Here is a 16,264-nt window from a genome sequence, read left to right as displayed (position 1 = left end):
GTGTTGTTTTTTGATTGATTTATTGAGATTTGTGAATAAAACATTTCTAGTGTTGATGGTCCATAGTTCTGTTGTCCTACACTTGTTGGAATAATGTTTCCTTTCACATATAGTTTTTAGGTCTCCACTCAGTATGAAATGTTATTTTCCTTGGTAAAGTAAATAGGCCAGGGATAAGCAACTGGCCACTTTTGAAAGTCCTCGGATCAATTTCCCCCAAAAAATACCATTTAAAAAAACTCACTCAGGTCTCAATTTACTGCTGCCAGTTAGAATAGTAGAATACAAAAGGTGCAATTTCGAAATTTGGTTGGGCATCAACAGTTTTTCTCTTGTTAGTACAGTCACGGATAGACCGTCAATTAGCCCACCATGTCAGCTAACATTTTTTAGATTGCTAAATTAGTTTAGCGTCCAGCTGACCCAACTTGGTTTATGGTCGAATTACCAACAGAGGCCCCATTGATCGTGTTAGTTTGTCTCACTCAGACATTATATTAAAAACTTCAAACAACTGCCCCCACCCGCATCAATGTTGGCCATCCCTGAAATAGGTCTACACAGCATGACAGAAAATACATATTATTCAATAGAACATATTTCATCATAAACAGCATAAGTTATGAATTGGATTTTCAAACAAAGTTGTTTTATATTTAGAATGGGCACAGGACATGACACAGAGTCACTACACATCCCAGAATGCAGTCGATGGAGAAGGACAAGATATGATGATCTACAATTCCCACGAGTTGTTTGGATACATGCATGTATGTCATCAATGGTTAGGAAGCGCACAGAGAAACGCTGAAGAACGGGATTGAGTTGATAAAACCGGCGTGGTGTTATCTCTATGGGAATTATAATCAATAATAATGTCCCACATTAAAGCTCCTATTGTTGATACGGAGAGGCGTAGGCGGAGGTCCACGGCTGAAAGTTCAGGTAAGAACAAATCGTAAACGTTCCTTCTATCCATCTCCGCGGTTTCTTTAGCACGCGATATTCGTGCGTTTGCAACAAATGTTGTGTCGTACATAGACACAGCTCTCAAGGTACACTTTGGCATTTGTTTTGTACCTTTCATAGAAGGTTCGACATTTCGAAACGCCTATAGTTGTACCTTGTCAGTTAGTGTTCAATAGTTAACTTTGATTAAAAGCACCTGTGTTGTGTATGGGTAGGCTGTTTTCCTTAGATTTCCACAATATTTAATTTGTGCGGAGGAGCCCCTAAATATTTTTTTTTTACACTTAATGTATCTAAGATAACCAGGCCTCACAGACTTGTTTATTCACCGTTCCTGTGACGTACATCTGAAAACTGCTTGATAATTTGCTCAGACCCCCAGTATGTCTTTCTGTTCACAGATATTGGAACCAGATTCTGAAAATAGTTTATGGACTCTTATTACCAGGGAGATTGTAGGCTACACTGCACTATTACTTAAAGCAGGGTTTCCCAAACCCGGTCCTGGGGCCCCCTGGGTGCACGTTTTGGTGTTTGCCCTACACTACACAGCTGTTTCAAATAACCAACTCATCATCAAGCTTTGATCATTTGAATTAGCTGTATAGTGCTAGGGCAAAAACCAAAACGTGCACCCAGGGGGAGTTTGAGAAACCCTGACTTATGCTACAGTAGTGGTAAGATTACAACAACATGAGGAGGAAAGCTCAATTTAAGACATGTCAACATGAGGAGGAATGCTTTCACTAAATTTGTATTTAATTGAAAATAATATCAATCTGCTTTCCCTCAGATTATGAGAACTGTGAGTCTATTGATTGACTGGCCCGTCTCATAATTGAAGTTGCATGAAGACGATGTCACATGTTGAAAAGAATCCCTTCCCTGTTCAGTTAGGAGTCTTGGGACAGTGATGCTCATCTTAAGTCCTGTGGAGATGTGTAAGCTTGGGGAATGTCAGGTCAGGAGAGAGCGCATGTTGGATTTACAAGTAATTGTTGCTCTCTGGATTTTCCATGTATGACCATTTCAAATTCTATGAATTCAACTTAGAAAACGCTGCTTGTCCTTTTTTAAAGACAAGTTGTAAAGATATCTTGCTCCCCTGTCAAAGTGGTAAACCTCCACAGAGGCATTAAAGAGGCAACATGTGTGTGCATCATCATAGTGCTCGTTAAATCCACTAACATTTGAAATCCATAGATAATGTCATCAGTCTCACCGGTATCACTGCACTGAAGAATTGGGTGTCGCTGCATGTGACTGTCAGGAGCTTTCCGTTAGTCATGCACTGACTTGATGGGTTTAGTGCATTGGTCCTCACAGGTCTCACATGACCTGACCAACTGGGATCCAGAGTTATTCCTGATGAGGAGAAACTCCTGGCTGTAGTTATGCCATATGGATTCTGTTTGTCTATCAATGTTGAGTTTAGTTCTCTGGGGGATACCTACCTCTACTAATAAATGTATCATTTTATTCTGAACGTTTTATGCAAGTTTACCTGCATCTTCTCAGATGTAATTTGTTACCCTACACAAGTTATGTTGATGAATAAACACTTATAATAATGGAGACATTGAAGGGTAGGTTGTTTCATATCAATGTTTGTTCCTCTCTCTCGTTTGTTCCCTCAGATACCCAATGGGACCATGACCCCAGGGTCTACCGCCGTACATCCCAGTGTGACCGACTGTGTGTGGACATTGGCAGTCATGTGGCCGAGACCCCCTCCCCAGACGTCTCCCACCAATACACCCCCAAATGTTTGTCTGCACACAAAGGTGAGGCTACAGCCTGTCCTGGCAGCACATACAGTCACAACCAACACTGACTGTTTGTTAAAGTACCCATGATGCTCAGTACAACCGATAGCATTGGTGTAATTTAGTTTTTTGGGCTGGCTAAGCTCTACACCCTTGGGAGAAACAATATTCATGAAATTCTGCTATATCAAATCATATTTAAATGTCCATATGTTAGTGTGTGATACTTCATGGAAGACCTCATCCATTTTTCTTGTCTTATTTTTTCCTCGTCTTGGCCGGACCATTTCATCCATTTGTTTGGCAACTTGGTGTCTGTTCCCTCAGGAGGCACCACTCCTTGTCACTATGGGGAAGAGGTTTGGCAGGATGGCTCGAGCTTGAGGACCACCATCCGAGCAGAGAATGAAGTCGAGGCAAACAAACTGGCCAACAACTACAGGGTGGGTGGAGTGTTGGACACAACGGAGTAAAAAAAGCCTGGAAGTTTTTGTCTTCCATGTAAAACAGTTTTTTAATTTGAATGATTTACAAAATATCTCTTCAATTTGGAAGTGATGGTGTGTCTGTGTCTGGTTGTGTGTGTGTGCACATGTTCAGTTTGGCTTCAGAAAGTGGAAGAGTCACGTGACTGAGAGGCCCATCGAGGACAGGTCGGACATTGTGAGGGAGCTGTACTCAGAGCTGAACTTTGTCAGACCCCAAGGTTAGTGTCTGTCCTCCTGCTCCTAATTCACTTGCCCCCTGTGGAACCTCTAATATGACGATCATTAGAAAAGGTGCGGGTCGTGTTCAGTAGTCACCAAACGGAGATAACTGCCCCCGAAACGGGGAGATACTATCTGAACATGTCCAATAAGAAATGTTGTTTTTTGTTTTCCGTGGCAACGTTTTTGAAAACATTTAGCTACCATGTGCCCCAATGAACACGACCATGGCTTGATGTGAATCATTTTTTAAATGTTTGAGGGAAAAATACTCAAGATTGCAGTGTTCTATAGATATAGAGTAGAGACTATATGTTGTTGAATAGAATACACATTTTATTTATCTCTTTGATTTCAGGTTCATTGATCACTTGTGGAAACATAGCATACTTGATTTTATTTGGATGGTGGATCTCTTTAGCCTACCTCTTGGTCTGTGTCCTAATGTTTCTGACCATCATTGGAGTTCCTTATGGTAGGAACCCCTTTCATCTAACACACACATTTTAATGTTCTTTTAAATCAAATCTGTATTTATTTATGTCGGGATGACATAAATCTGAATTTAAATTCTAATATTTTGGGGTCTGGAATGTTATTTCAGGGAAGCTGTGTTGGAAGTTATCATGCTACTTTCTGTGGCCCTTTGGGAAGTCCATACTAAAGGTAACAGTTATGACTGGCTGACTATGCTCTTGTCTTGGCTTGTTCTCCATTGATTATTGCCTGGTCAGGGGGACGTTTAGCCTCGAGGAACCAGCTTGATCCCTGTGTTCATCATTCTCCTTGCTCCTCACACACCGTTACAACAACTAGGTCCAACAACTCAACAATAAATAACTAAAGACTTGAACACCCAGCTATATTCATGGTCTTGTTAGAAGTGTGTGCAATTGTCACCTCAATACTCTCACTCTCTGGGGCCCATTTTAATATTGTTATAGTCAAACTGATGCTCCTGATACTATTGCTTAGTGTTTGTTGGAATTTATTAACAAGGTTTAATAATGTATCCATCCCGCTCTCTCCTTCGCTCCCTCCATCCATCACGCTCTCTCCTTCGCTCCCTCCATCCATCACGCTCTCTCCATCCATCACGCTCTCTCCTTCGCTCCCTCCATCCATTACGCTCTCTCCATCCATCGCGCTTTCTCCTTCGCTCCCTCCATCCATCACGCTTTCTCCTTTGCTCCCTCTATCCATCACGCTTTCTCCTTCGCTCCCTCCATCCATCACGCTCCCTCCTCCTTTCACCTGGATGTTTAGCCCAGAAGCCTGGTCAGGCGATGCTGTGTGAAGTTCCCTCACTGCGAGGCCATCCCAGAGGAATCTGACTCAAAGGAGGTGAAGGAGTCTACACCCCTGCTCATGCCCCCTTCTGTCCCCATTGAGGTCCCCCCACAACGGACGCGTTACTGGGTGAGTCTTGTCCCCTCGCCTATCGCCTCAACCCCTGTGTGGGCTAATATTTTCTCAAATAATATTTATGTCAAAAGTTATATCGTATGTTGTTTTCCTTATGTGGATTGCGATGGAATGTGTTTAGTTTGTTCAGACTAACAAGACATCAATCTCTAAACTCAATCGGAGTGCCTGATTGGCTGCTCTGTTTTCAAGCTTTTGCCAAGACCATTTCATAACCAGTACTTTTTCCCATCTCTCCCCACTATGTCTGTGCACGTGCTTTTGTTTGTGTTTGCATGCGTGTCTGTGCCTGCTTGCTTGCCTGCCTGGTCTCCTGTGCTGTGCCCTGTTGGGTGTAGTGTCGTGTCAGTACCTATGTGTGGTTGTTGCTAGGCTACCCTCTCCTGGGGCTGATCCACAGCCTGGCCTGCTTCCTCTCCTGGATCCTGGTCTTCACCATCCCTGTGGCCAAGATGAATGCCCGCACCCTGGCCATCATCCTCCTCATGCCCCCTGAGGATGTCCACATCCACCGGCTGAAAAAGGTGGACGAGCTCATCAAGATCTTCCCCTTCCATGTGGTGTTGACATTATCACAGCCTCTGAACTAGTTACCACTTTAATCCAACCCATTATCTTGGCCCTGTGGATTTCAAATAATGGCACAGTGTTTTTTAGAGGAATCCTTTTCCTAGATTTGGAAATGTATAATTTGACGATTGCTTTGCTATGTTTTTCTGTCTCTTTTGCAGCCGCAAGGGTGTGATAGCCAAGTGCTTCTCTGTTGCTACCACGCCTTCAACTGGTACTACTACAAATACACCTTGGACGGAATCAATGTGTTCGCTGTCAGTATCCTTTAACAGACCATTATGGTTGTGATTATCTATCACCTGATTCATGCCAGGGAACTGGTGGTGGCGTTCCAGGTCGTCTTTATGCAGTCACACGGCTTAGATGATCAGACCTGGAGAAGTGTTTTGTGTCCTAGGAACCACATTCATTTGCTATAGAGATATTATGAGTTGGGCAGCGTGACTACAAAAAAGATGACCTGGAACACCACCAAGGACCTAATGGAATGACCTGCAAGTTGCACCTTTTACCCTGTCCAGCAGTGGTCAGCATTTCTGCTTAGTGGTTCTTTACAGTGCATCACCACTTTGTTGAAAGCAGACAATCAGCAGGTTTGAGGGAATCGGATTAAGCAAAAAGAGGTATAAAATCATTAATTTGGTTCGCACAATGAGTAGTTTTTTAGGATGCAAGGTTATTTATAGATCTGTGATTCTGCAATGTAGTTGATATCCAACACAGCACTGTAGACTTTCCACTGGCGCTCCTTAAAGCAGTGTGTCCACCCAGACCTGCTGCCCCTGGTCATCACAACCCTGGTGGTCGGCTACGTGGACACAGAGAACCAGTTTGTCAGCTCAGAGGCCAAGTTCGCCGCTGCCGTCAGCTCCATCATCCCACTGTCTTATTACATTGGCATGGGCATCGCCAGGTAAAACCCCCCACCCCCCCAGTCTGCTCTGCCAACATGAACAAAGTACCAGAACCACAGTAAGAGGCTAGCTTAGAGTCAAATTGTTCTCATTGTTTTGAACAGATGTTAAGTCCACATATGGCAGTTAAGTCCACATGTAGAGTTTACATGATTCACTTTTTTGTCCGGTTGTGTAATGATAGTGAACCAAAAGTTACAGTGGTTGATGAGTCGGAATGTTTGGATGTAATGACGTGCTTGTGCTACGCCGAGGCCCTCTGAATAGAATCACCCCTGAGGCTGGTTGATAGTTAAATTTGGTGGTGGTAAAATTCGGTGTTAGTAGTTCAAATGGTGCATCTCTCTGCAGTATCTCAGCCCAGAGTAACACGCTGTCTCTCTCTCTGCAGTATCTCCGCCCAGAGTAACACGCTGTCGCTCTCTGCAGTATCTCAGCCCAGAGTAACACGCTGTCTGTCTCTCTGCAGTTTCTCAGCCCAGAGTAACACGCTGTCTGTCTCTCTGCAGTTTCTCAGCCCAGAGTAACACGCTGTCTGTCTCTCTGCAGTTTCTCAGCCCAGAGTAACACTGCAGAGAGAGACAGCGTATCTCAGCCCAGAGTAACACGCTGTCTCTCGCTGCAATATCTCAGCCCAGAGTAACACGCTGTCTCTCTGCAGTATCTCAGCCCAGAGTAACACGCTGTCTCTCTGCAGTATCTCAGCCCAGAGTAACACGCTGTCTCTCTGCAGTATCTCAGCCCAGAGTAACACGCTGTCTCTCTGCAGTATCTCAGCCCAGAGTAACACGCTGTCTCTCTGCAGTATCTCAGCCCAGAGTAACACGCTGTCTCTCTCTGCAGTATCTCAGCCCAGAGTAACACGCTGTCTGTCTCTGCAGTATCTCAGCCCAGAGTAACACGCTGTCTGTCTCTGCAGTATCTCAGCCCAGAGTAACACGCTGTCTGTCTCTGCAGTATCTCAGCCCAGAGTAACACGCTGTCTGTCTCTGCAGTATCTCAGCCCAGAGTAACACGCTGTCTGTCTCTGCAGTATCTCAGCCCAGAGTAACACGCTGTCTGTCTCTGCAGTATCTCAGCCCAGAGTAACACGCTGTCTGTCTCTGCAGTATCTCAGCCCAGAGTAACACGCTGTCTGTCTCTGCAGTATCTCAGCCCAGAGTAACACGCTGTCTGTCTCTGCAGTATCTCAGCCCAGAGTAACACGCTGTCTGTCTCTGCAGTATCTCAGCCCAGAGTAACACGCTGTCTGTCTCTGCAGTATCTCAGCCCAGAGTAACACGCTGTCTGTCTCTGCAGTATCTCAGCCCAGAGTAACACGCTGTCTGTCTCTGCAGTATCTCAGCCCAGAGTAACACGCTGTCTGTCTCTGCAGTATCTCAGCCCAGAGTAACACGCTGTCTGTCTCTGCAGTATCTCAGCCCAGAGTAACACGCTGTCTGTCTCTGCAGTATCTCAGCCCAGAGTAACACGCTGTCTGTCTCTGCAGTATCTCAGCCCAGAGTAACACGCTGTCTCTCTCTGCAGTATCTCAGCCCAGAGTAACTTTGCGGTGGGAGCAGTGGTTAACGCCACGTTTGGCTCCATCACAGAGATGACCTTCTACATCACTGCCCTGTTGAGGGGTCACAAGGCCGGCACCAAGTGCTATGAGGAGATCGTCAAGGCTGCTCTCACTGGAACCCTGCTGGGCTGTATTCTCTTTATCCCAGTGAGTGGCACCTAGACACACACAGGCATCTCACTGATATACACGAAAACATTACCCTCGAAGACTGACACACAAACACCAGTGTTTATTTCCTCAATATTACTCAAACACCTACTTTTCAGTGGCAATTGATGAGACTATAACTGACTAAATAGACCCAGAAAACTAGAACTAAGGAAAAGATTATATTCTGCAGTGGATCGGATGCGCCACACACAGCCTAGCCTACATCCAGCTGGTGAGCTGCAGGGGAGCAAGCGATGTGTGTGGCCAGACAGGCTCAGCTCCGCCTCCGATTATACACATCACGCAGGCGACTTTCTTCCCTGTAGCTAACCAGTCACCACCAGCCTCTTAATTAGATAGATACCCCTTGCCTGGTTAAAAAACACAAGATGCTTCATGAAATGTAAAAACAGTAGCAGCTTTAAGTTGAATAGTAGAACAACAGTCTAGCTATGTTTTTCTCTCCCTTAAGTATAGAATTGTTTTTGAATTTGTAGACTCGTTCAACCCCTCGCACTTTCCCCACTGCATTTCATAGCCCGGTTATGTAGCCAACATACTAGCCACTTCTCCTTATTTTCTTCAGAGAAAATGGTTTGATTCCAGCCCTTACCGTTAAAAAGACATGACCCATAATACCGTCGCTACACATTTTACATGTATAAATCATATCGCGGACCGTTCTAAAACGAGGCTACTTGCAGACCGGACTTAACCATTTGTTTAGGCTGCATCTTGTTCAGTCATGTTACCTCATTAGTTAGCTATAGCCAACCACCTGGGGCACGTTCAGCAGGATGCAACGTTTTGAAACGTTCAGATAGAAATATGCTATGTAGAACAAACATGCCTCTCTGACATAAGGGATAATAATGTTGGCTCTATTCATGGTAAAAAAAATTTAATCTGCAATGTTTTCAACTGAATGTGGCCCTGGTAACATTACCAGTATGCAAACATTTGGTGGCACAGAAAGGAAAATGGAAAGCAAACCATTTGAGTAAATCCCTCTTGCAGCTACACTATATCTGACGGGTTAAATAAAGTTATTTTGACTTAATGTGGACCCAGCACTTGGACCAGAACTCGAACACGGGGACTGGGATTTCAGCCATAAGAGACTCTGACTTTCACTTGGCCTTGTGCACAGGGGACTTGTGACTGGAGGTTTAGTGACTGGACTACATCATGTCTCCTGTCTACCCAGGGTATCAGCATGATCATCGGGGGCTTTAAACACAGGGAGCAGAGGTTCAATAGCCGCTCTGCAGGGGTCAGCTCAGCCCTGCTCTTCATATCAGTAGGAGGTAAGAGCATGAACACACATGCACAGGTACACACGCACATATGTAAGCACACACAAAGAAACACGTGTGCACACAGGCAAGTCCCTCGAGATATACAGTCTGACTCTGTAAAGCCAGTTGGGTTCTCAGTACATCGCGCCGAGATGTACTCTCCGGGAAGCAGAAGGGTGGAGGTATATGTTTTATGATTAACGACTTATGGTGTAACGTACAGGAACTCAAGTCCTTCTGTTCACCCAACCTAGAATATCTCACAATCAAATGCTATCTCCCAAAATAGTTTTCGTCAATAATAGCCACAGCGGTCTACATCTCCCCTCAAGCCCGATACCACGATGGCCCTCAAAGAACTTCACTGGACTTTAAGCAAACTGGAAACCACATCCTGAGGCTGTATTTATTGTAGCTGGGGATTTTAACAAAGCAAATTTGAGGAAAAGGCTCCCGAAATTCAATCAACATATTGATTGTTGTACTCACGCTGCTAAAACCCTCAACCATTGTTATACTACCTTCCAGAATGCATATAAGGCCCTCCATTCAGCAAATCAGACAACGATTCCATCTTGCTCCTCTCCTCCTATAGGCAGAAACTCAAACAGGGAGCACCTGTGGTAATGACTATTCAATGCTGGTCTGACCAATCGAAATCCACGCTTCAAGATTGTTTTGATCACGAGGACTGGGATATGTTCAGAGTAGCTTCAGAAAAGAATATCGACACATATACCGATACGGTGAATGAGTTTATCAGGAAGTGCATAGGAGATGTTGTACACACTGTGACTATTAAAACCTACCCCAACCAGAAACCGTGGATAGAGAGGAGCATTCGCTCAAAATTGAAAGTGCGAACCACTGCATTTAACCAGGGCAAGAAGACTGGGAATATGGAGGAATACAAACAGTGTAGTTATTCCCTCCGCCAAGCAATCAAGCAGGCTAAACGTCGGTATAGCGACAAAGTTAAGTCCCAGTTCAACGGCCCCGACGACATATGTGACAGGGTCTATAGACCATCACGGATTATAAAAGGAAAATTAGCCACGCCACGGACACCATTGTCTTGCTTCCGGACAGGCTGAACACCTTTGCTCGCTTTGAGGATAATACAGTACCACCGACGCGGCCCGCTATCAAGGACTGTGGGCTCTCCTTTTCTGTGGCTAACGTGTGTAAGACATTTAAGCGTGTTAACCCTCGCAAGGCTGCCGGCCCAGATGGTATCTCTAGCTGCGTCCTCAGAGCATGTGCTCTAGCTGCATCCTCAGAGCATGTTAATAATGTCCCATTTACAGATGTATTCAATCTTTTCCTATCCCAGTCTATTGTCCCCACATGCTTCAAGATTGCCACCATTGTCTCTGTACCTAAGAAAGCAAAGGAAATTGAACTAAATGACTATCGCCCTATGGCACTCACCTCTGTCATCATGAAGTGCTTTGAGAGACTAGTCAAGGATCATGTCACCTCTACCTTACCTGCCACCCTAGACCCACTACAACTTGCTTACTGCCCCAATAGGTCCACAGATGACGCAATCGCCTGCACCCTGTCCTGTCCAATCTGGACCTATGCATACCTATGTAAGAATGCTGTTCATTGACTATAGCTCAGCATTCAACCCCATAGTACCCTTCAAGCTCGAGGCCCTGGGTTTGAGCCCCGCCCTGTGCAACTGGGTCCTGGACTTCCTGACGGGTCGCCCCCCTGGGGCCCCACAAGGGTGCGTGCTCAGCCCCCTCCTGTACTCCCTGTTCACCCACGACTGCGTGGCCATGCATGCCTCCAACTCAATCATCAAGTTTGCAGACGACACTACAGTGGTAGGCTTGATTACCAACAACGATGAGACAGCCTACAGGGAGGAGGTGAGGGCTCTGGGAGGGTGGTGCCAGGAAAATAACCTCTCACTCAATGTCAACAAAAATGAGATTGAGTAGCACCCCGCTATCCACATCGATGGGACCGCAGTGAAGAAGGTGGAAAGCTTCAAGTTCCTCTGCGTACACATCACTGACAAACTGAAATGGTCCACCCACACAGACAGTGTGTGGTGAAGGCAACGCAACAGTGCCTCTTCAACCTCAGGAGGCTAAAGAAATTTGGCGTAACACCTAAAACCCTCTCAAACTTTTACAAATGCACATTCAAGAGCATCCTGTCGGGCTGTATCACCGCCTGGTACGGCAACTGCACCGCCTACAACCGCAAAGCTCTCCAGAGGGTAGTGCGGTCTGCCCAACGCATTACCGGGGGCAAACTTCCTGCCCTCCTGGACACCTACAGCACCCAATGCCGTAGGGATGCAAAAACGATCATCAAGGACATCAACCACCCGAGCCACTGTCTGTTCACCCCGCTATCATCCAGAAGGGGAGGTCAGTACAGGTGCATCAAAGCTGGGACTGGGAGACCAACTTCAATCTTCAATCTCAAGGCCATCGGACTGCTAAACAGCCATCACTAGCACATCAGAGGCGGCTGCCTATAGACATAGATTAGGAATCACTGGACACTTTTAGAAATTGATCACTAGCCACTTTAATAATGTCCTGTAACTAGCATTACTCATCTCATATGTATAAACTGCACTCCACAATATTCTACTGTATCTTAGTCACTTTTAAATTCTGTTTAAATATTGCATCACCCATCATGTATATACTGTATTGTATTCTATACTACACAACTGACTGTTCAACAGCCATCTCCAGCACATCAGAGGCTGCTGCCTATAGACACATTAGGAATCACTGGCCACTTTAAGGAAATGAAACTCTAGGCACTTTAATAATGTCTCCGTATCTTGCATTACTCATCTCATATGTGTAAACTGTACTCCGTACTATTCTACGGTATCTTAGTCACTTTAATTGTGTGTAAATATTGCATCACCCATCTCATATGAATATACTGTATTCTATACTGTGCCACTGTATCTTAGTCCAATGCTGCTCTGACATATATATATAATCCATTCCATACTTAGATTTATGTGTATTTTGGGTATATGTTGTGAAACTGTTAATATTACTGCACTATCGGAGCTAGAAGCACAAGCATTTCGCTACACCCGCAATAACATCTGCTAAACACGTGTATGTGACCGATAAAATGTGATTTGAAGTCTGAACACACACGCACATCTACGAACAAGTTCACACACTTGGTTCTGTCCCGCAGGCGTATTTGCCCCAACCCTGTTCTCCAAGGCCTACGGTAGCCTGGTGTGTGCGGGCTGCTCCAGCTCTCAAGCCAACACCAGCGGGCCCTTTACCTGTATGGACTGCCACTATGACATGGTTAGTACCTACATCTCCTGTTCGCCTGCTGCATCATCATTATGAACTATTACATTGACTGTGCTGCTGTGACGTGTCTCTGGGTCAAATAATACTTGAACTGCACTTGATTGAGCTTATCTGGCGCAATGGAACCAATGACCCAGTGGCCAGAAGGGGTAACCCTAACCCATCCATCTGGTATTCCAGACAGGCTTCATTCAAGTATTTGATTGAAAACCAGTATGATTTGAAGCCACGTCTGTAGTGTCGTGACTACTGCGGAAGTGTGTTATGATGATGTTGTGAGGGGTGTTTGTGGGTAGCCCCAAATGCTTAAGCATGTATTAAACTAAAGCCATACTATGTTTCTCAACAGAGTGGAAGTAACGAACCCTTATATCTCAGACATATTGAGTAAGTTCCAATAAAACACCCATTCTGTCCCATGGTTTGTTGGTGTTACCAGTCAGTAGGTCTGCTGCGCTGTAGTTACTTGCTGTATGGCTTGTTTTCCAGGCCACTGGTATACACCATCTCCGTGTTGCTGCCCTCCGCCTACCTGATCGGCCTCATCTTCACCCTGAAGACCCACTCCCACATCTACGACATCCAAGTCAGTGACGTGCACGACCACCACCAGGGTCAGTGCCCACCGGGGGGCGCCAGCGGTGAGCCCACCAACCACAAAAGCTTTTCCCCATAAGTTCTAAAGTGTTGTGGTTATATAGTAGACAGGAACTGGAATGTGTGATACTTCATTGTATTGGTTTCTAATGTATGTTTGTGTGTGTGTAGGTGGTCACGGTACTGTCCACTGGTCCAGGTTGAGGGCTCTGTCTGTGCTGATCATGGCCACGCTGCTAATGGCTGCCTGTGCCGACCTCACCACGGAGCACATCAAACCCATCCTCGACCACTCCGCCATCTCCCAGGTACGCCCACACCTGAGCCATGTTCATTAGGCCACAGCGTAGGAAAATGTTGTGCAACAGAAAATAAACATTTGCTTTTCTTATTGGATAGGTAAAGATGGTACGTCCCCGTTTCACTCCATTCTAAACCCCTTCCTTCCTTTTCATGCCCATTGACCAACTGAGACCCAGGGGAATATAATATAAAATGTGTTTTAATTGGGTAGAAAATGTCTCTGGAAAGCTTATTATTGAAAGCCCCTGTCATTTTATAAAACTGAATTTTACACGCATGATGCAACCTGCTGTTTAGGATAAGCATAAGGATAGCCAAACAACTTTTAAAATGTGTTATGTCCTGACTATGTAAAGGCTAGTGCAATATGTCACTGTCTGTCATTCATTTCTGCAGTATTTCATCGGCGTGACCGTGTTGGCGATGGTGCCGGAAATTCCCGAGATCTTCAACGGAATCCAGTTTGCCCTGCAGAATAACATCAGCCTCAGGTAAACCACTATCAAGCTCTGATACTGCGTTTTCACTCTCCTGATGGATCTTGTCTCGTCATGCATAACCTAGTATCTCTAGACAGACCGGTTGCCTCCCACAATGTACCAATGTTCAAGCATACACTGTACATAGGGGCAGCAGGTAGCCTAGTGGTTAGAGCATTGGGTCAGTAATCGAAAGGTTGCTAGATCGAATCCCCGAGCTGACAAGGTAAAAATCCGTTCTGCTCCTGAACAAAGCAGTTAACCCACTGTTCCGAGGACGTCATTATAAATAAGAATTTGTTCTTAACTGACTTGCCAAGTTAAATAAAACCTAAACCACCGTCAGTTTGGCAGAGCGGAAAGGGTGGAGTTGAGCACCGGGAAATCCGTCCAGAACCCTGCCGTAAACATTTCTGGTAGCTAGCTTGATGGAGCTTGTGAAAGATATTTTACACTCCCGATGAGTGTATTTCTCCAGTGACTAGTAGCATTACAAGCTGACAACGACCACTGACTGGCTGTCCGCCTCTGTCCTGTTTCCAAGCCACACCTATCCAAACTCGTCATTTGTTGAGAGAGTTGTCTGTCTGAAGATCACCCTTATCGAATTGGCCATGAACATCTGACATGATTCCCAGAGCAAGTGCTGTTGCCCCCCTAGGCCTGGGGTTTCTGAGAACTGTAACCTGACATTGATTTGTCTGCAGCTTGGAGGTGGGAAACTGCATAGCAGTGCAAGTCTGCATGATTCAGATTCCCTTACTCATCTTGTTCAACACTTTTTATGTAAGTCATTTTAAATCTTTATCTGCATGGTGATTAATTGCATCAGATGTGCACTTTATCAATATAATTGTCAGTATCTCACTTGTTTCTGTACATAAAGCATCAGGTTTTGATCGTAGACTGTAGTGGTCAGAGTTGATCCCATCAAACAGGATTCCATCTATTTTCCAGGATGTGGGATTCGTGCTCCTGTTCAGTGACTTGCATCTTTGGGCCAGCATCTTTAGTGTGATTGTGGTCAACTACATTTTCATGGATGGCAAGTCTGACTACTTTCAGGGTAAGTTGTTGTGCTTGGTTCGAATTGCTATGCCGTATATCACGGATTAGAATGAATTACGAACCTCTGTTTCCTTTCCAGGGACTGCTTTGGTGGTGGTTTACCTCATTCTACTGGCGTTGTACTTTTTCGCCCCATCACCCCACGCCTGTTGAGCTGCTCCGCAAAGAACAAACTTCAACTCCTAGAGTCCTTTCAGTCACTATTTACAGGAGCTGCTTTGTTTGTGTTAACTATTTCGATGCCATGTCGAGTCATAAGGGCTCGCAGCGGGAAGTCCAGTTAGTCCCTCTCTGTTGCAATCTGTTTTCTTCCTTTTGTGCCTAATGAACATGACCCAGTTCTGGGCATCAATGGCCCTTTACCTTTGGAATGATTTGCATTATGACTTCTAAATTAACATTCCTATACTGCACATCCGGGGTGTATGTGAACTATATGTAGGAGATGTGTTTTCAGTAGGAGTTTGGTAGATTAAAATGCATATGTTAAAGCAGGGTATGTTAATATTGAATTTATAAAGTGGTCACAATTGTGCTTCACATTCATTGGCCTTTGGTTATTAAGCTGGATTCATATGGACCAAAAACATCTACACATGGTGTAATGCTAGGATTTGTATGGACCAAAACATCTACACATGGTGTAATGCTAGGATTTGTATGGACCAAAAACATCTACACATGGTGTAATGCTAGGATTTGTATGGACCAAAAAGAACTACACATGGTGTAATGCTAGGATTTGTATGGACCAAAAACATCTACACATGGTGTAATGCTAGAATTTGTATGGACCAAAACATCTACACATGGTGTAATGCTAGGATTTGTATGGGGAAAAGTACACATTTACTGCCACTTTCTTGACCTTCCTGTTCTGTTTTCTATTCTTGTGATTTTATTTGTTGCAAAGTATTGCATTGGATAAGGTGCAGCCAGGTCTATTTCAACAAGGTCTTGTACCTGAGCAGGCAGGTAAACAACCTTCCACACAGCTCTCTTTGTAAAGGAATGGTATCTAGTCATAAGCAAGGGCATGCCATGCACAGAGGATGCTATGGTGGTTAAATAAATCTGGACTATTAGGAAAGTACTTGGTAAAGTGTGCACTACAAGGATGGCAGC

At 44.9% G+C, this 16,264-nt stretch overlaps 1 protein-coding gene across 1 annotated transcript; it reads left to right on the top strand.

Moving 5' to 3' along the window:
* Positions 1 to 713: 713 nt before the first annotated feature.
* Positions 714 to 15,721, top strand: LOC139392581 (cation/H+ exchanger protein 1). The gene is made up of 20 exons (XM_071140649.1): positions 714 to 945; positions 2,607 to 2,753; positions 3,063 to 3,178; positions 3,336 to 3,441; positions 3,801 to 3,917; positions 4,047 to 4,108; positions 4,709 to 4,861; positions 5,206 to 5,391; positions 5,599 to 5,698; positions 6,212 to 6,353; positions 7,882 to 8,065; positions 9,279 to 9,378; positions 12,565 to 12,683; positions 13,042 to 13,079; positions 13,182 to 13,333; positions 13,461 to 13,597; positions 13,989 to 14,083; positions 14,779 to 14,857; positions 15,029 to 15,137; positions 15,219 to 15,721. The coding sequence occupies exons 1-20, from the start codon at positions 876 to 878 to the stop codon at positions 15,290 to 15,292; spliced, it is 2,286 nt and encodes a 761-aa protein (XP_070996750.1). The 5' UTR covers positions 714 to 875; the 3' UTR covers positions 15,293 to 15,721.
* Positions 15,722 to 16,264: the final 543 nt, after the last annotated feature.

This window comes from Oncorhynchus clarkii, chromosome 33, assembly GCF_045791955.1.
Source record: "Oncorhynchus clarkii lewisi isolate Uvic-CL-2024 chromosome 33, UVic_Ocla_1.0, whole genome shotgun sequence".
Classification (NCBI taxonomy): domain Eukaryota; kingdom Metazoa; phylum Chordata; class Actinopteri; order Salmoniformes; family Salmonidae; genus Oncorhynchus; species Oncorhynchus clarkii.
This window is presented reverse-complemented; position numbering and strand designations above follow the sequence as displayed.

Excerpts from the sequence above, each read along its gene's own strand:
- LOC139392581 (XM_071140649.1), top strand. The coding sequence starts at position 876 with ATGTCCCACATTAAAGCTCCTATTGTTGATACGGAGAGGCGTAGGCGG. Across the intron at positions 3,179-3,335 it reads AACTGGCCAACAACTACAGG|TTTGGCTTCAGAAAGTGGAA; the intron begins GTGGGTGGAGTG and ends GCACATGTTCAG. Across the intron at positions 4,109-4,708 it reads TTGGGAAGTCCATACTAAAG|CCCAGAAGCCTGGTCAGGCG; the intron begins GTAACAGTTATG and ends CTGGATGTTTAG.